At 40.2% G+C, this 21407-nt stretch overlaps 1 protein-coding gene across 1 annotated transcript in view; it reads right to left on the bottom strand.

Annotated features, from left to right (window-relative positions):
- The window catches only part of LOC136863515 (uncharacterized), a 108552-nt gene that overhangs the window by 47238 nt on the left and 39907 nt on the right, over positions 1-21407 (bottom strand). The window contains exons 2-3 of the mRNA XM_068225979.1: positions 4129-4259; positions 3476-3718 (exon numbers count right to left, since the gene is read on the bottom strand). Coding sequence (XP_068082080.1) covers positions 3476-3718; positions 4129-4259 — 374 coding nt within the window. The remainder of the gene's footprint in view (positions 1-3475; positions 3719-4128; positions 4260-21407) is intronic.

The raw sequence follows: 21407 nt of genomic DNA, 5'->3' as shown, positions 1-21407 counted from the left end.
ACGTAAAATAAAAGGCACATGAAAAGTACCCTTGATCGGGTTTGGTACAACTTTCAAGGAATTACAAATAGTCTGGTTGCTCAATGCAATCGATAATATTCAACTACTGTAATGCATGTGGATGAAATAGTGGTTAATTTTTGAAAGTTGAAATAGCGCCTTTTGAACAACATTCACCAGTTTAGAAAATAAGAAAAGTTGTAAGGTCTGGCTCTCACTGAAAATCGATGGTCACACAATTCCCATTAGTCGAAAATATATCGTCGATTCACCGGTAAAAGTTTGTAATCCACGAAGCTCTTCCTATCGATTATTCTCCTTAAGACTGGTCACGCCTCCCAGCCACATATGGTTATGCAGTCCATCAGAACTAATTTTGTTGTGTTCATTTTCCTATGCCCATGTGTAAAGGAAAATTAACCTTACTGTACCGTACTATACGAATGTATGCTTGCATTACGTATTTACGCACTCCTATTGTATAATGCATGTTAGGTTCATTTTCGGTTACTCGTCGGCATAGGAAAACGAACACAACGGACATTGTTCTGATGGGCTGCATATCCATATGTGACCGGGCGAGTTGGCCGTGCGCGTAGAGGCGCGCGGCTGTGAGCTTGCATCCGGGAGATAGTAGGTTCGAATCCCACTATCGGCAGCTCTGAAAATGGTTTTCCGTGGTTTCCCATTTTCACACCAGGCAAATGCTGGGGCTGTACCTTAATTAAGGCCACGGCCGCTTCCTTCCAACTCCTAGGCCTTTCCCATCCCATCGTCGCCATAAGACCTATCTGTGTCGGTGCGACGTAAAGCCCATAGCAAAAAAAATATCCATATGTGGCTGGGAGGCGTGACCAGTCTTAAGGAGAATAATCGATAGGAAGAGCTTTGTGGATTACAACTTTTTACCGGTGAAGCGACGATATTTTATAAATGGAGGAATAACATATCGAGTCTTGTGAGTGACATTAGTGTATTACTCTGGATCACTTATAGAAAAACACGAGAAAGGTTTACGGGTCTAGGGTCCCATTTTACTGTACATTCAGTGCAAACAATATTTTTTCCACAATTTCAACTTCCTCCAATGTACCTTCGTCTTGATTAACAGCTTAAGCACGAAGTCGGACCTTCCTGTACTATATATTTGCTCCCAGCCTGGCCTACCGACCAGAGTTGTAAACTATGACCAATTAGTATGTTGAAATAAAATGACAGGCCACCCAAAAATGGGTGTTATTGAATGACAATGGGTGTTTTGCGTTACTTGCAGAGAAATGATCACAAGCATAAAATTAGGACCAGAAACCAGCATACGGAGGTGGGCAAGTTTTCCTTCGTAAAAAGGACCATGAGGGATTGGAATAAATTAACTGCAGCAGTCTTTAATACATTTCCTTCCGGTACCAAGTAATTTAAGAAGATCATTAGTGCTAGTGTAAAGTGAAAAGTAAAAGTTGTAAATTACGGGCACTGAATTTGTGATTTTCTGCTTGATTTAGAATGTTATAGTAGTAGTATTTCCTGTAGTATTCTATTTCCAGGAAATTGTTTGTTGTACTCATGTTGTTGTAGTTGTTGTTTTTTGTTGTTGTTGGGTAATTACCTATGTTTTTAACTTATTATCACCTGTAATGTTAAGCTAGTAGGAAGCCCTACCTGTAGCATTGTAATCTGTGGTGTTAAGGCCTCGAAATACTTCAGTTGTGTGAGAATTTGTAAATGATGATGCTGGATTTAGAATGTTAAACTAGTGGTATTTCTTGTAATATTTTTTCCCCATGGATTTGCTTGTTGTACCATTGTTGTTGTTGTTGTTGGGTAATTATGCTTTTAACTTTACTTCATCATTGTAATGCTAAGCTAGTAGTAAGATCAACCTGTAGCATTGTAAGCCGTAGTGTTTAGCACTGGAAATATTCAAGTTGTGTGTGAATTCGTATATTATGAAGCCGGATTTAGACTCAATCAATCAATCAATCAATCAATCAATCAATCAATCAATCAATCAATCAATCAATCAATCAATCAATCAATCAATCAATCAATCAATCAATCAATCAATCAATCAATCAATCAATCAATCAATCAATCAATCAATCAATCAATCAATCAATCAATCAATCAATCAATCAATCAATCAATCACCGATCTGCAATTTTAATATTTTATATTTTAAATGATTTCTTATTCTAACTTAATGGCTGACACAGCCTCGGTTTTGCTAGTATAGGACACATTGCCCATTAAAGCAAGCAAAAGTAGCTGTGGATTACTGAAGGAATAACATTGCACTGCATAAAATCATAAGAATTTATTGCAAGAATGCTTGGAGATTTTTCCAGACTAGGTATAAACAACATACATTGAAGAAACTTTTCAGACAAAGCATAAACAACATGCATTGAAGAATCATTTAAACTGTGCATAAACAACATACATTGAATAATCATTTCAGAGTAAGCATAAGCAGCACACACTTGCTGAACACACCTACCTTACATATTCAAGTATTAACATTGGCAACATACTTTTCAGTTCAACCGATAAACCTAGATTAAATATGTTTTCAATCAACAGAAATATGAACAATATCAACACCACCCTCGCAGTACGTTGGCACTAGTTCATGTTGAGGTGTCTTTCAAAGGCTGCAGCCGAGTGCTTACTACATGTGTAGGTCCAGCGTTCTCTTCTGATATCCTGTAGCTTATACATTTGTGAATAATCTGTTGGTTTGAGTGCTCTGTGTTTTATAGAATATAATAGATGGTTGCCGCCATTATCCACTGAAGTAAAATATTAACCGTAACATGGATGAAATTAAATTCCAAGTTCAGTATTATATCTTCTAACATTGACTTCGGGGTCATTTGTAGAATGCTGCATACTTAAGCTAATGACCACAGTCATACACAGAGTTGCCAAAAGTCATGAGAAGACACTGAATGTGATGATAATAACGATTTTCTCCTCTGCGAGCCCTCGAAACGGCAGCAATATGGCGAAGAATCGACTGTACATGGTGTTGGAATCGTTCTGAAGGGATCTGAACCCACGCATCTTGCACTACTACGTAAAATTTGTCTTGTGTAGTTGGTCCAGGGTTCATGGAGCGTACACCAGCATCGACAGCATCCCATAACTGCTAGATTGGATTAAGATCGGGGGAATGTGGAGGTCCAGTCATTGGTCGTGACTTCACTGGAGTGCTCCTCCAAATACCTGGGTGCCATCACAGAGCGGTGACATGGCGCACTGTCCTGTCGAAACATGGCATCTCCATCATGTCCACATACGTGCACATGTCAGCGCTCCCTTCAGTCGGACAATGTGGCCTAATTGAATAAGAACGCCGCTCAGACCAGAACTGAGCTACCTCCGGCCTGGACACAACATTGTTTTCACTCAGAATCCTTAGCTTCATGCGCCCATCAGCTCGATACAACTGGTGCCGGGATTCATCGAACCATACCGCACGCCGCCACTGTTCCATGGTCCATTGCCGATGTTCGCTGGTCCAGGCACGTCGGTGAACTCTGTGTCGGTGTGTCAGCAAAGGGACACGAGTTGGTCGTCGGCTGGTGTAGCCTATGCGATGCAGTTGCCTCCTTACAGTCCTGGTAGAAAGAGGTATCTGACTCACAACATTCAACTGGGCAGTGATCTGACTCACAGTAGCCCGTCGAGCGCCCAATGTTTTTCTGCGGAGGTGACACTGCAATTTACAAATATTGTTCACCTCAGGGCATGCACTGCAACACAACCAATCACAGAGCATGCACACATGTAGTCAAGACTGTTTAATTGTTTCTCCACTATGCTCCTTGAGGAGAGATTTAAATGATGGACGCTCTAATTCATGCATATCGATAATTTCACATGATGGTGGTAGATACTCACGCAGCCATTCCTTCTTTTGACAACCCTTTAAAAATCAAGACCTTCTCTTGACAAATGTGCGTTCATGGTTAAAGATAGAAAACGATAAGTTATTCCTTTTCCTTCCCACTGCAGACCTAATTTTTTCAATCCATTGAGTCTACTTTTTATCTTCATCTGTTTGTAAACAGTAAGGGAAAGGTGGAATAAATACTAAACTGACGAGTTTTGGCGCCCACAACACACTGCAATCCAACACAGCCACCTCTTTGAACACAAATTTGCTGCCGTTTACCATGAAGCCTTGTACATCAACTGTTGATGTTCTTGTCATGTTGGAATAAAGGAATCTACTCTCTATCACAGTATCTGAGAGACTAAAGACAAGTTCACGCTCTTATCATCTATAAAGGCTTGAGAAGTGACCTTGATAACGAACAAGTCTAAATATGCATAACCCTGATGACGTCATCGCTGCATGTTAAAAACAATAATAACACGTGCAAAAAGCCTTAAGCATAAGATCGCGTCGTCATAGTTATGCATGTTTAGACTTGTCGGATGGAGACAGAGCCATGAACTGACCTATTATGCCCCGTCGGAGGAAGAGGAGGAGGAACGCGGCTGTGCCCCGTCGGAGGAGAAGGAGGCAATAAGAGCCTATGTATAGCCGCCATCTTGCGCAAGCGCCTTTAGGCCGTTGCCTTAAGTCCTCTGTCTCCCCTGAGCCAGCTTTCTCCATAAGAGCGTATTTATAGCCGCCATCTTGCGCAGTAAACCCTGGGCCAGCTTTCTCCACAAGAGCCTGTGTAAAGCCGCCATATTGCGCAAGAGCCCGTAGGCCGTCTTCTTAAATCCTATGCCTCCTCTAGACCAGCCTTCTCCATAAGAGTCTATCTATAGCCGCCATCTTGCGCAGTAGCGCTAGGGCCAGCTTTCTTCATAAGACCCGTGTATAGCCGTCATCTTGCGCAATCGCCCCTAGGCCGTCTCGTAAGAGCTAATGTGTAGCCGCCATCTTGCACAGTAACCCCTGACCCAGGTTCCAGGAGTTAGTCTCATAAGAGCCTGTGTATAGCCGCTATCTTGTGCAATTCACGTCGGAAAGGACATCTGACCGTAAAACTAGGTCACTGTGTAGTTAGGTTCCTCCATGTGGTTAGGTGTGCTCTCTTATGCGAATTCCCATTGCCCTGCTAGTTAAGATGGCGTCGCGAGAATCCCCATTAGCCTACTACTCAAGATGGCGTGGGGAAGGGCATCTAACCGTTAAAGTGAGGTTAGGTTCCTCCAAGATAGCAGCTGTTAACTTCGGGAAGGGTATCTGCCCGTAAAACTGAGGTTAGGCCCCTCCAAGATAGCGACTGTGCACGTCGGGAAGGGCATCTGACTGTAAAATTGAGGTTAACCCCCTCCAAGACGGGGACTGTGGGGTTAGGCTTGCTCTCTAATGCAAAATCCACGTCGGGAAGGGCAACTGGCCGTAAACGTGAGGTTAGGTCTCTCCTTCTGACAGAAATATCCACGACAATAACAACAAGTAAATAGTGCACTAAGGTATGTCTTGCTACCACGTGATAACACTGGTGACTCTCACTCATAAAAGCATGTCTGTTTCTTCTGTCGGCGTGTAGTGCATAGTAGTGTCATAAAGCAACCTCAATCAACCGCTATTGGAAATACCAACTATTTTTCTCTTTGTACTCTCACAGTTAGTAGCTGCTTATGGCCGAGTCAAATTCCGCTGGAATAAACATTTTAATATGTTTCTCCTGAAAACCTGCATCTTTTCTTCCTATAATTACTTGTTAAACACCTCACATAGAAGGAGGTCTAGTAAACAGTTCTCGATGCACTTGAGTTTCATTCACACCAATATGCTTTTTGTTTGGTAAGTCACGTCCGTTCCGTTTGGAGTCTCAACCCGTATTGAATTGGTCGGTAAAACCTGTCGTACTTGTCTGGAGATAGAGTCCAATTCTGATCTAATGGTCACCAGAGGAATAGTCATTCACATATTATCGTCGCTGCGGAATGCTTGGTCACGCCTCCCAGCCACATATGGATATGTGGTCCATCAGAACAACGTTCGTTGTGTTGGGTTTTTTTTTTTGTTATTTGCTTTACGTCGCACCGACACGGATAGGTCTTATGGCGACGATGAGGGAGGAATGGGCTATTAGTGGGAAGGAAGCGGCCGCGGCCGTAATTAAGGTACAGCCCCAGCATTTGCCTGATGTAGAAATGGGAAACCACGGAAAACCATCTTCAGGGCTGCCGACAGTGGGGTTCGAACCCACGATCTCCCGAATACTGGATACTGGCCGCACTTAAGCGACTGCAGCTATCGAGCTCGGTCGTTGTGTTCGTATACCAATGGTTGTTCCTAGAGGAAATTGAATCTTTCCGTACCGCGCTGTATGTTTGCATGGCGTATTTACGCACTCCTGCAGTATAATAATGTAAGGTTCATTTTCCTTTACAGAGCAGTATAGGAAAAAGACCCCAACGAAAATTGTACTGAAGGACTGCCTATCCGTATGTGGCTGGAAGACGTGGCCACTCCTAAGGAGAATAATGTATAGGAAGACCATTGGGAGATACGAGGTTTTGCTGTAACAGAGAATACATCGTCGTTGCCGGGACAAAACCTTCTATGTGATAATATTTTTGGAGATATACTGACCAGCAGCGCATACATTATGAAGAGTGAGAATACCTTGACAAAATTCACACAATATTGCACCTTAGATGTCAGAACCTTACCGGCCAAAGTTCTAAGCTAAAATATTTCACATAGGAGGTTTTGTCCCGGCAGCGACGATATGTTACTTTATAAATAGTTCAAAACAGGCGGAGATTGCTACCACACAACTCAACAGACGTAAAATAAATACGGAGTTGAATTTACAACAAGCGAAGGGGATAAGGCGCATTATTATTATTGATTATTTTTCATCAACAACCAACCTAAAAATAACCTTCCATTAAATACTCATTATCATCAGAGACGCAAGTGCGTATGAAAAACCGTTCATATGCAGTTATCAGCAGCGCTGATTAAACACTGAAATGCCGTTCGTTTTGTGGCCGGACTATATCGTGCACATATCTTCTCAATTAAGTTGCAGTTAATTAATCATGTTCCTTGATCGGGAAAAGCGAGTAGCCTATAGCCAGAGTTCGTAAACATAGAAACATCTGAATCAGTTCTCAAGAAAATGCCAGAGGATTAGGAGTGACTTGTGAGCATCTTATATGTGCGTGCCGTGACAAGTCACGCTTCCTCGAAGACGAACACATGTGATGTTGCCCTGTTTGTCTCTTTTCCATGTTCAAGTTTGGCCAAAATCTACGGCCAAACGTTACCTGATTCCCTTCTCAGTCGAAATTTTAATGATCGTAAGTGCACAATGAACTGTGGATTCTTCGTCATGGAACGCGTTAAATTACTGGATGAATCATTCACTTCCGCTGCCATATTTAAAGTGAATTGTAGATTCAGATTGTAACATATTAGATGAAAAGTGAACCATTAGATCACCATTAATTAGTATCACCATGTCTCCAAGGTTAACCAGCTGCCCCTACCAATATTGTTTTATGCAAACAGCATTTTTCTATACGTCCTGAAAACATATGTTCTTCAGTTACGCACATTAAATTGTTGCTGTGTGAACAATACCGCGTATCTGAGAAAGCACTTCCTATTCATTATTTTCCTTAAGACCGGCCACGCCTCCCAGCCACGTATGGATATGCAGTGCGTTAGAACTATTTACGTTGTGTTCATTTTCGTGCGCCTAAGGTTTACACCTTAAATACATTATTCTGTAGGAGTACGTAAATACGTCATGTAAGCATATATTCCTACAGTGTGGTACTACGATATGGTTCATTTTCCCTTACACATCTGCATACTGTAGGTAAATGAACACAACGAAAATTCGTCTCTGTTCGGGCAAAAGATCATATCTCCCAATGCTCCTCCTATCCATTATTTTCCTTAAGACTGGTCACGCTTTCCAGCCACATATGGATATTTAGTTCATCAGAACAATATTCACTGTGTTCATTACCCTATGCCTACGTATAAAGGAAAATGAACCTTAATACATTATACTCTAGGAGTGCGTGGATTCGCCATGCAGACAACATCCATACAAAACGGTATGATAAGATCCATATTCATTTACACATCAGCATAGAAAAATGAACCCAACTAAAATGATTCTGATGGACTGCATATAAATATGTGACTGGAGGCGTGACCAGTCTTAAGGAATGCAATGGGTAGGAAGAGAATTAGGGCATACGAGGTTTTAAAAGAAAGCTATCGATATTCATCAAGATGTTCAGATCTAGCTTTATGTTACAAGAAATTGAACATATGAAATAAGGGGATTATTTATCGGATAAGAGGCTTAATAATGAATGCAACGAATGACAAATTCAGAAGAGGACATATCAATTTGTGCGTATTGACTAGAGTTACTTCATGATCTTCCGTCGTCGTTCCTTAGTCTTTGGACTGCCAGAAGGGATATACTAAAATGGATAGTAATATTAGATGTATTTTTGAAGGCGTTGTAAACAATTAGTTCTAAACTAACAGGTAGGTTTCACTTGTTATTGCTCTAAGATTAGCTCACTTCGTTGTTATTTTGGAATATTCGTGGTATACAGAAATTAAATTCATACCTACGTATTCAGTGGACCTATGTATAGTCATGGGAACCACTAGATGTCCCAGATAATTCGTGAACATTGGTGAATAGTTCCGCTAAGTATGTTTTCAAGTCTACAAAGGGCCCAAAATAAATAAGAAAACACTTCACCAAATCAATAGTGATTTGAGGTAGAATAACGTCTCTGTCAGTATGAGGGGCAGTTGATGCCGCCTGGAATGCGTACCTTAATTAAGTCTATGGTCGCTTCATTCCTACCCCTAGCCCTTTCCTATCCCATCATTGCCATAAGACCTGTCTGTGTCGGTGCGACGTAAAGCAAATTATAAAAATAAAAAATAAATCTCAACTCAATCCCTTCATTAGTTATTATTCGTGAAGTACATTCTTCAGTTTTAAAAATTGTTAGAAGTGAATCTGCGGTATATATCACGGACGAAGTCTCGTGAATTATAGACCAAACTAGATTGGTCTGTAGAACCTTCTTTTCAGGCATATATAATTTTATGTTAATGGGATGATCTCTATCTAAATGTCTTGCATCATTTGTGTGGCTATTGATACAGTTTTATATGTCTTGAGAAGTCTCTTAGAACATATATTACAGAACTGAACTCACTTTGATCCCTATTTCAAGTGGTTCATAGTATGATTTAAGATTCCCGTTTCGATTTATTCAATCAAAAAATGGTACCGCATATTTTGTATCTGTAATTTCGTATCACGTTGATCATATTTCTTCCCAGAAATACTTTTTTATAACTTCAGTTAAATGTAACTTAAATGGATAAGTATGCTATTTATTTTCATATTGCTTGTTATTTTAATTACAACAATGTTTCGAAACCCTCCAAGAATTACATGATATTGCTTGAGAATTCCTTAGTTCTTATGAAATGATTCTAGTTCATTCGTAGAGGGGTAATTTTCTCTATTGAACAACATCTTTAAAATTCTCACATCACCACCTAAATGCATATTGTTAAAATTATTCTATTTCAACAAGTGTGCATCGCATTGCAGTGTCAGAGTAAATACAAGGTTACCCTCTAGTTTATTTGAGATCACCTTTGCTTTACAATTCGATGAATGTTAAGTCACTCATTCTTAAAGGTTCTATGCTGTACATATCTCTTATTTTTATTGCAAAATTTCCAGTATCATTCAGATGAATTATAATTTTTCATGGTATTATTTCGGCTCTGTTACTTAAGCTCTCATAAACTTCTGGTCAAGGTGATAAGCGCAAGCTTACAAAGATAGTATTGCTCACTCTTTAGTGTTACTTTGGAATAACCGCATGCTACGATCTTCACTAGCATTGGGAAATTGTCGTACTGTATATATTTTAAGAGAATTTGTTCAATATGAAGTTGGGCTCTTGCTCATTAATTAATGTCACGAACGTCCGTAACACTTGACTGAAGTACTTCTCTGTTCAGTCGCTCGTTAAATTGGTTTGTAACAACTTTTGAACAACTCTCATCACCGAGTTCGCTAGTTGGTCCAAGTGCTTTTACAACTTTGTGAATTTAGCCCAGTGTACAGGGCATTAAGAAATATACTGCGTCCTCTGTACCTTGTAGGACTGTCATGTAAAGTATTATCAACAGCCCATTGCTTGGTCCTGCTGAACAAACGGAGTCTGAGTTCAACTAGGAGGTAAACATTCCAAATATTTTCACTTTGCGCTGCAAGACTAATCAGGAAATCGTCGCCGCGGAAACAGTACCGCGTATCTGACAATGAAATGAAAATACTTAGCCTGTTTCCAGTCATTCGATTGGCTCAGGAAAGGAACAAATGAAGCTCCCATCTAGCGGCGAGGGTAGAAATTGTGCCGGCTGCCGAAACCTGTCGCACTCCTCTGGGGCAATGATTAATGACTGACAGTTGAAATGAAATGTTAATGGAGAGTGTTGTTGGAACGAGTCCAGCTCAAATCTTAAATGGAGCGACCGGAATTTGAACCATGGAACCGGTCCGGATTCATGGCTAAATGGTTAGCGAGCTGGCCTTTGGTCACAGGGGTCCCGGGTTCGATTCCCGACAGGGTCGGGAATTTTAACCATAATTGGTTAATTTCGCTGGCGCGGGGGCTTGGTGTATGTGTTGTCTTCATCATCATCATTTCATCCACATCAGGTCGCCTGCGGGAGTCACATCAAAAGACCTGCATCTGGCGAGCCGAACTTGTCCTCGGACACTCCCGGCACTAAAAGCCATACGCCATTTCATTTCATTTTACCACAGAACGCAGCGGTGAGAGGCACTCGCGCTGCCGCCTGAGCCATGGAGGTTTGTTGCGCTTCCTATTTATTACTTCCCTTAAACCCGGTTACGGCTCCCAGTCACATATCGATATGCATTCCACCGGAGCAATTCGTCGCAGTTCGGGCAAGAGGTCATATCTCCCAATGCTCTTCCTCCCCATTATTGCCATTAAGACCGGTCACGCCTTCAAGTCACATACGGTATGGATATTTAGTCCATCAGAACAATATTCGTTGTGTCCATTTTCCTATCCCTACGTGTAAAGGGAAATGAACCTTACCGTACCGCATTGTATGTAGGAATGCAGGTTTGCATGGCGTATTTACACACTCCATCAGTATAATGTATTTAAGGTTCATTTCTTAGGAAAATGAACACAACGAAAATTGTTCTGATGGGCCGCATGTCCATATCGTCGCTACGGGAGGAATACCGCATTTCTGACGATGAACCTCCTATCCATTATGTTCCTTAAGACTGGTGACGAATCCCAGTCACATGGATGTGCAGTCCATCAGAAGAATTCTTGTTTTGTTCATTTTTCTATGCTAGTTGTAAAGGAAAATGAACCTTGAATAATTATAGCCTACTGTAGGAGTGCGTAAATAAGTCATGCAAACATCCATTCCTAGAGCGCGGTACAGTAAGTTTAATTTTCCTTTACACGAGCGCATAGGAAAATGAACTCAGCGAAAAGTGGTCCGATGGACGGGGAGGCGTGAACAGACTAAGGAGAGTAATAGATAGGAAGATCATTGTGGGATGCGACGTTTTGCTCGCACAGAGACGCTATGTGGCTCTGACTTTAGGCCAGTCAAGCCCAACTCACTAGCTCGCTGCTCATAAATAAATAAATAAATAAATAAATAAATAAATAAATAAATAGTTCGGAAATACCTTCATTTCGATAACTTCCGCAAAACAGTGTTGACAAGGGTTACTGTTTAATAAATTGATTGACTCATCGACACATTGAACTCACATCGTGTTAGAACCCAACATCTTTATTATACTGGTATTTCCATTATTTCTTAGATTATTTCGATATCTTAAAATAAACTATGGACATACCGTCGCTGTGTGAGACTGGTGACGCCTCCCAGCCGCATATGGATAGTCCATCAGAACAATTTTCGTTCTGTTCAATTTCCTGTGCGTGTGTACAAGTAGGAATGTATGTTGGCATGGCGTATTTAGGCACTCCTATAGTATATTTTATTATCATTTTTATTGTTATTATGGTTATTATTATTATGGTTATTATTATTATTATCATCATCATCATACTTTCAACACGATCACACAGTGTAGTCGGAACGGCCGAAGTGACGGAAAATAATCCGAAATGAGCATAAGACTGGTGACGACTCCCAGTCACATGGATGCTCTTAGTCCAACGTTGTCGACTGTCTAAAACTCTCGTAGTTAATTGTCGAATGCACCTTCGCAGCATTCTGAGTGCTTACTTACCTTCACTCTGAACGACGGTCTTTCCTTGGTGTCTCGCTGTCATTTAAGTTACTCATGCTGAAGGAACTGTAACGCCCCTGGTGAAGCTTCCACCCAAGCAATTATTACCGGAATATAATCAGTGACAGAACTGACTACGAAAATGTTGTTTGGGTCATCAGTCCGTAGACTGTCCCGATACAGCTCTCCATGCCACCCTATTCTGCACTAACCTTTTCGTTTCTACGTAAATACTACATCCTACACCTTCTAATACGTTTGTCATATTCATGACTTGCCCTGTGACAGTACTGTTCACCTGTTGCGTGGTGTATGGAGGCTTCGACTAGTTCATCCTTGAGTGAGAGCTAGAACAGGGTAAATTTAGCCTCGTGAGACCCATTGAGGAGCTGTCATATGAGAGGCAGTAGGCTCGTCTAAGGATATCATCAAGTTGACCACTGAATCTCCAATATCTGCAGGCTGTCCGGGTCCATGGCTAATGTTTAGCGTGCTGGCCTTTGGTCACAGGGGTCCCGGGTTCGATTCCCGGCAGGGTCGTGAATTTTAACCATAATTTGTTAATTTTCCTGGCACAGGGACTGGGTGTATGTGACGTCTACATCATAATTTCATCCTCATCACGACGCGCAGGTCGCCTACGGGAGTCAAATCAAAAGACCTGCATTGGCGAGCCGAACTTGTCCTCGGACACTTCCGGCACTAAAAGCCATACGCCATTTCATTTCATTTACCTGCAGGGTATCTGGCTGGGCAGCAATCGTCTTGGCAACCTAGACTCTCAATGGGCTGTATGTGTAACGGACTTTTTTAATAATTAGAGAAGGATACTATATCTTGTATTGCACAACGGAATACATCTAGGAAATAAGGTGTAGTGTGTTTGTAGTAGCTGCGCGAGCTACAGTATACCGCTTATTTGACAATGTTCTTCCTATCCATTATTTTCCTTGTCTGATCACGTCTCTCAGCCACATGGATATGCAGTCCATCAGAACAATTTTCGCTAAGTTCATTTTGCTATGTGCGTATTTAAAGGAAACTGAACCTTGCTGTACCGTACTGTAGGAATGTATGTTTGCATGGCATATTTTCCTACTCCTAGAATATGATGTATTTAAGGTTCATTTTCCTTTACACGCGCTCGTAAAAAATTTGACTCAGCGAAAATTGTTCTAAGGGACTGCATATCCATGTGTGGCTGGAAGGTGTGAGCAGCCTTAAGGTGCATAACGCGTCAGACACGCGGCATTGCTCGCGCAGCGACGGTACACTGTACGCTATTAAAACCACAAGAAAACAACATTAAGTGACTTGGAATTTTATTATGGTTGTTACTACCTATCTGCGGTCTTACGTGATTTTCAGAAAACATGAACGTGCCTTTCCATTTCAGAATACTCACTCATGTGTTGACCGGAATCGTAATCACTTTAGAGAGACATTTAGCAACGTCTCTAACCTGCCCTACCTCCGCACTTTGTTCCAACAATTCATTGTACTATAGTAAATTCTGTTGCTATCGTGGGTTGTACAACAGTCTGTAGAACTGAAAGTACTCTTTTGGAAAATTTTATGCACGGACTATTTAATCTCTTAATGAAGATTAAATGAAACTTTGAGGATAAAGAGAGAAGTATCTTTAAAAATACAGTGATCTAAATGGCTAACAAAATTTTAAATGGTAGTGATATGTTTTATTATGTATCCCTCAAGAGGCCAAGGAATACGCCAGGAATGAAATTGAATGGGAAAGATATGCCGGAGAATTATGAACAACGATCAATCTATCACGCAAAGAAACATGTACAGTGTATTTACCGATGCGACAAGTAAATTTGCTGACACAGAGTTGAGGGCATAAACCAGTACTAGAACTGAAATATTGTTACGTACTGTATATTATAGGTATAGAGTCGCTGCGGGAACAATACGATCTATTTGACAATTCACGCCCCATCTATTATTTTCTTTAATACTGGCCACGCTTCCTTGCCAAATATAGATATGCAGTTCGCCAGAACAATTTTCGTCGTGTTCATTCTCCTATGCTTATGTGTAAAGAAAAATGAACCTTAAATACAATATACCGAGCTCGATAGCTGCAGTGCGGCCAGTATCCAGTAATCGGGAGATAGTGGGTTCGAGCCCCACTGTCGGCAGCCCTGAAGATGGTTTTCCGTGGTTTCCCATTTTCACACCAGGCAAATGCCTGGGCTGTACCTTAATTAAGGCCACGGCCGCTTCCTTCCATTTCCTAGGCTTTTCCTGTCCCATCGTCTCCGTAAGACCTATCTGTGTCGGTGCGACGTGAAACAAATAGCAAAAAAAAAAAAAATTAAAAAAAAAATATATATATACTGCAGGAGTGCGTCATGCGAGCATACATTCCTACAGTGCGGTACTGCAAGGTTCATTTTCCTTTACAAACCAACATAGGAAATGAACACAACGAAAATTGTTCTAATGGCTGAAAGGCGTGACCGGTATTAAGGAAAATAATGGATAGGAAGAGCATTGTCAGATGTGCAGTATTCCTCACCCAGCGATGGTACACAGTAGTAATTATATTACGTATTTATTTAGAATGCAGTTTGAAACATTTATAATTATAGGAACATCGCCATGTTTTGAAATATTATAAATGTTATTCTTTAAGACATTAATACGATGGCTTACTTCTAAAATCTCGTATGTCGCAATCCTCTTCGTACCCATTATAATTCCATAAAACTGATCGCGCCTTCCAGCCACATATTTAAATGCAGTCCATCAGAATAACTTTCGTTGTGTTAATTTCCCTGTGCTGGTATGTGAAGGAAAATAGACCTTAGTGTACCGTATTGTAGGGATGTTGCTTGTAAGCGAATTTACGCACTCCTACGTTATAATGCACTTAAGGTTCATTTTTTACACATAACCATAGGAAAATGAACACAACGAAAATTGTTCTGATGGGTTGCATATCCACATGTGGCTGGGAGGCGTGACCAATCTTAAGGAACAACTTATGATCGATAGGAAGAGAACTGGGACACACAAGGTTTTAGAAGTAAGCCATCGAATAGTTACTTTCTTCTCAGTATCTTCACGAATATTGTAATTTACCTACAACACATGCAATGAAATATCTTTCATTAGTTCTTCCGGTTTTATGTAGCGTGAAACAGGAAAAACTGACTGAAAATTGTAACGTTTCGTGAAGGTTTTTGATTCGCTTTCTCGAAAAAGAAACATGCCAAGAGATTTGAATTAACCGTCAGCACTGTTCATTTGAAATCTTGATACCCTCATTGTTTATTCAATGGCTAACTATGCGTCACCATGTTCAGAGAAATATTTTGTGAAGTTATACCAATTGAAGTCTGATGCGCGCTTAATACCACTACGCCGGAGATATACTAAGCTGCATTATATTTAGGTTTTGTTCATTATTGTAATTATTGGTGTACATCATCTATGAAACCAGCAATCTAACAAACAGGAAGATAGGCCTAAATAGGTTGGAAGTCCACTATCGGTCCTCTCTGAAACTTTCCGTAGGATACCTATCTGGTTGGTCATGGATGCTTTTCACCCATATACATTAGTAAATAATCTTCATGGACCGTAGAAAGAAAACCTTATTTTGGACCCTTAAAAACGCAATTGGTTGAGCCTACCTTGAGCCGTGCAGTATCTAACGAAGTATAACTTGAAGACACAACTTTATTTGGCACTTCTCATTTATTCTAGACTACGTTCTTAAACGTAAAATTATTGACAGCCACTTTTGGGGCATTCTGCATCTTTAGCCTTGCCATAACATACTGTACACGTATGTAAATCAGATATGCATGTTCCATTACTTCTTGAATGCAACTGCGATTTGGTGTATGTAATTCTCAGAATTACGTCACTAGGGAAGAGAGACTGCTAACGTAATTTCTCATACGTGAAGATGAAGAACTACCTCATTTGGACTGAGGATAGACATTAATGAATGTTGTAATCTCATAAGTAATATAGCTGGTGTAATTAGATGGAAACTGCCATTTACTTGAAAATAGGGCTGTAAATTTATTTAACTATGTTCTTACATTAATATCTATAAAATGACTGGCTGTTATTACGAAAGTAGTTTGATTCCTGAAACTGAAAATAAATCGTTATTGGTAGAAATTGAATCGTATATCTCAGTTTTCATTGAATAGTTTCTTCATGCGGTGTGCAGCAAGTTTACTCGTGCTAGATTATTTTTCTTTGTGCTGGTATACGATAGTTAATTGTTTTCTACAATACGAAAGACAAACATGTGCAGTGAGGGTTAGCATTTTGTTTACTTCCAATTCTTGTACTAAAGCATTCAGAAGATCGGCTCCATCACCCATTTCAGTGTATCTAGAGTGTAACATATCATAGTATAGCTTCCAGTGAAGGTAATACAACACCCATTTTCTTCAGAATATCATGTCACTTATATTTATATGTATATATGCAGTAAGTTAATTGTCATCTACAATGAGAGAGAACAGACGATCTACAATAGTATCAAAGGTATTACAGGACTCCTAGTGGAGCCATTTGTCACAAACTCTAATGAGCCAAATTGCAATCTTAAAGAAGAATTAATAGAATGCTTTGCGTATACACAATATACTTGAAAAGTGCAAACACGTGTGTTGAGCATTGTGTTGCCTGACATGTGTAGTTTGAAATGCTACAGAAATTAGCTACGCTAGTGGGCAGTGGAAGCAGTGGCCTTTGAAGCTCATACAGTGGCTAAAAGCTGAAGCAAACATAGCTGGCGGCCAGCAAAATAGCATTCTAGTAGGATTATCTGACCTCTGGTTTGGATGTCCATGCGTTCATAGAAGACGATATGGCCTCCATCTCCTTGTCTAGAAATATCTGCCAGTCCAGGAAGTCTAGAGTGACGCAGAAATGAGCCTAGATTTAGTTACTGAAACCAATATTACTTTCAAAGTAAAATAGCTTTAAAGTGGAGATATTGAAGAAAATAGTGAAAAATAAAATTTACTATCGCCTTTCCAAATACCCACTTTTTCAGATTATTGCAAAAATGTTGGTATATATCTAAACAATATACTTTGAATAGTATTCAAGGTACTTTATTCTTAGTCATTTTGTGGACTGCGCCACATCATCTCATGGTACATTATTGCATACGGAATCAGCACCTTCCGTATTACTTGCTGTACTTGGCTACAATGAAGAGGTTAAACGATTTTAGGCTTGTCTATAAACGTAAAATGTAGTACATCATGTAAACTCCCTACAATTCCGACAATGCCATTGTTTCAAATGAAAGATAGGTAACGTAGCATTATTTTTTAAGTTGCGCTATATGTTACGAGGTGTTGGAGGAGAAGAACTGCAGACTGTTACTTGAGAATTGGCCCAATGAACAGCATTATTTCGCATAATTACACTCATTACTTAGGTTAAAACTATTGTAAAATTTATATATATATAAAACAAGAGTTTTGTCTGTACATTGCTCATAAATTGAAAAGAATGGTATTTATGTATCGGCCATGTCCACAGTAACAAGGAAATGCAATTTTTACTTTTCCGTAATTACTGTCTGTCTGTCTGTCTGTATGTATGTATGTATGTATTTTTGTATGTATGTATGTATGTATGTATGTATGTATGTACACGCATCACTAGAAAACGGCTGAAGAGAATTTAATAAAAATCGCTGTGCAAAGTCGGGGAATAAGTCGCTACAATCTAGGCCATAAAAAATTTTATTCACGCTGATTGAAATGGCAGTTTAGGGGAAGGCCTAAAATTTAATTTTAAAATATTTATGTTATTAGTGGTTCTATCTTAATGAAAATTAGTATGCAAAGTTGGAAAATAAGTCGCTACAATCTAGGCTATACATAATTTTATTCACGCTCACTGAAATGGTAGTTTGGGGAAGGCCTAAAATTTAATTCTGAAATATTTATGTTATTAGTGGTCGTATCGATAAATACTACATAACGAAAGTTATATAGAATTAAATTTCCGACTAATTATTTCTTATACATTTTTACCGTACCGGCTATGATAACACAGATATTCATGAATTAGTATTTTTGTTGCTAACTCCATATCAACTTCGAGCCACGAGAAAATGGGGTAACAGAATTTAATGAAAATCGGTATATAGGCACGGACAATAAGAAACTACAATCTAAGCTATAAACAATTTTATTCAAACTGGATTAAAATGTAGTTTAGGAGAAGGCGCCTAAAATTTAATTTTTAAATACCTATGTTATTGGTCCTACCGAAAAGTACTACATAACAAAAGTTGCAGAGAATACAGTTTCCGATCATGTATATTTTATTCAGTTTTACCGTACCGACTATGATAGGAGTGGTATTTCAAAGTATGAAGAAAACTAAATGTGAAGGCCTACAATGTCGAAAGTGAACGATAACATTACCTTGACCATTGTTTGTGGGGGTGTTCTTTGTCTCTTATGCTGCCTCTCAACTCCGATAGATGGGATTACTGCTGCGTACCGACTATAATAGCCTGACTGATTACTGGCGGAAAATAGCCGGGGAGTTAGAAAAATTTCTTCTTTAGCATGCCATTCCTCTTGTTCATACATTTTCTGATACAGCTGGTACGTAACACACCGGTTCATCATAGTATTCCAGCTGTTCGATCCCCACTCTGACGCACTGTTTTGAATGAGCAGTGTGCATACTTACGTCAGAGGCTCACTTTAGTAGTACTAGTAGTAGTAGTAGTAGTAGTAGTAGTAGTATGGCCTGGTCTAGAATAACAATTTAGGCCTATTTCAAGTTATAGCACCACAATTCACTAAATGAATCAAAATTCAACCCTGAAAAGAGCCGTTTCTTAAGCTTATTCCTTTTGACTTTTATTAAATTCTACATTCATTTTATTCCAAATTAGCAGTGAAGAGTGGGTTTCTCCTCTGGCTTGGAGGAGAAATTTGGCTCCAAGTCACATAGATTTTTCCGCCGCCAGTGCATTAAATTGATATTTACCGACTCATCGTGTAGTCGTAGGAAACAGATTAGTAAAAGGGCATGGTTTTTGCCCTGGGAGTCTCCACTATTCGACCTCTTCCCCGCCGAAAAGAAGACGAAGTGTGTTCACGGATCACGGCTGTCTGCGGCTTGGTCATCCCAGCTCTGGAACTTTGGACTGTAATATCGGTAGCTTAGATCTGTTCGAGAAAATGTGTGTTTTGTGATTTGATGGCGTATTTCATATCATAGCATTGCTTTAAACTGCGCCATTCCTACTGACGTCATTGTAATGTTTGTTCATTTCAGTTGGGAAAACCAGTATGACACTCTTTCTGAGGATGTAAAAAGGCAGGTGGAGAGTGAGTGTCTACCATTAAAATGAAAGCTTCCCAACCTGATTGTGACGGATGGTATGCAGCGGTGTGCATTACAGTGAAAATTCCCTAACTCAGTCTTCATATGAGAAAACGTATTTGGTGATATCGCCGTCGCGTTTCTAGGGTAACGTTAAGAGCTTTGCAATTTAGTACATTCTTGCTCACAACGTGTACACTACCTAACCTAGATTTATGTTTAAAGCAGTCCTCTCGGTACAGGCCATGAAGGCCCTGGGAGGGGTGGAAGGTAAGGGTTTCCACTATCCGTAACCTCGGCACTTGATGGGGTAGAGTGGTTAGCTCTACGTCCAGCTGCCTTTTCCCCCAGGAATTAACCTGGTACTCATTTTTGGTGTAGGCTGAGTGAATCTCAGGGCCATACGCACCTCCGGAAGTGGAAATCTCATTTCTTAAATTTTACGACTTCCTAACGGGGATTCGAACCCATGTCCTTCCGGGTGAACCGAGCACACCTTTACGCCTCGGCCAGGCAGCCCCCTAGAATTCTGTATACAATGTAGAATTCCGTAGCGAAGCACGGTTCATCAGCTAGTTATATTTATGAGCATAAGCATTCCAAACCAAATACATGCGCCGATGACCTAGACGTTAGGCCCCTTTAAACAACAACACGCAACAAAATGTAGCCTATGATTAAATTACTCCTTATTTGAAAAGTTGAAGTAGAAGTGATCGAATTCTTCTGCATGAGTGTGGAAGGTATGACATTTTGAAAAAATATGCTGTTTATAAGTCTTTGTCCGACCCTTGGCTGAATGGCCAGCATTGAAGCCTTCGGTTCAGAGGGATCCCGGGTTCGATTCCCGGACGAGTTGATGATTTTAATCGAGTCTGATTAATTCTTCTGGCTCGGGGGCTCGGTGTATGTGTTTGTCCCAGCTCTCCCAGCTCTCCTCTCTTCATATGCACACAACACACCACACTAATAATAACCACCACAAAAACATGCAGTAGAGATTACTTCGTTCCGCATAGCGTTTGGCGTCAGGAAGGGCATCCGACTGTAAAACACGGCTAAATCCAGATGTGCGACACAATTCACGCCCCCCCCCCCCGACCCCAAAGGTGCGGAAAAAAGCGGTAAAGAAGGAGATACTGTTTAAGTATTTAAATTTGTAACGATTGTGAAAAACCAGGTATATGACAATGTACCTCCTAACCATTATTTTCCTTAAGACTGGTCACGCCTCTCAGTCGCGTACGGATATGCAGTCCTTCAGAACAATTATCATTGTGTTAATTTTCATATGCTTATGTGTACAGGAGAATGAACCGTACATACCTTTTAGCATAGACCTGATGTAGAAATGTATGCATAATTCCCTCCTAGAGTATAATGCCTGTAAGGTTCATTATGCTGTACACAGATGCATAGGAATATGAACACAAGGACAATTGTTCTGATGGACTGCATATCCGTACGTGGCTGAGAGGCGTGACCAGTCTTAAGGAAAATAATGGTTAGGAGGTACATTGTCAGTTACCCGGTTTTTCACAATCGTTACAGAAATCAAATACGCGCTCTCACGGCGAGGAGATTCAAATTGCAATGCTTCCACTCAGGAGAATGTATGAATCGGCCATCTCTGAGCTCGTAATATGGAAATGGAAATCGGAATAATCATGTACTTCTCTCCGAGTGACCGCTTAGTTTTGGTGTATACCGTGAATCACTTAAAACTTGCTAAAA

The sequence above is a fragment of the Anabrus simplex genome, chromosome 2 (genome assembly GCF_040414725.1).
Source record: "Anabrus simplex isolate iqAnaSimp1 chromosome 2, ASM4041472v1, whole genome shotgun sequence".
In the NCBI taxonomy this organism is placed as follows: Eukaryota; Metazoa; Arthropoda; class Insecta; order Orthoptera; family Tettigoniidae; genus Anabrus; species Anabrus simplex.
The sequence above is the reverse complement of the archived record's forward strand: the minus strand, read 5'-3'. Positions and strand labels throughout refer to the sequence as shown.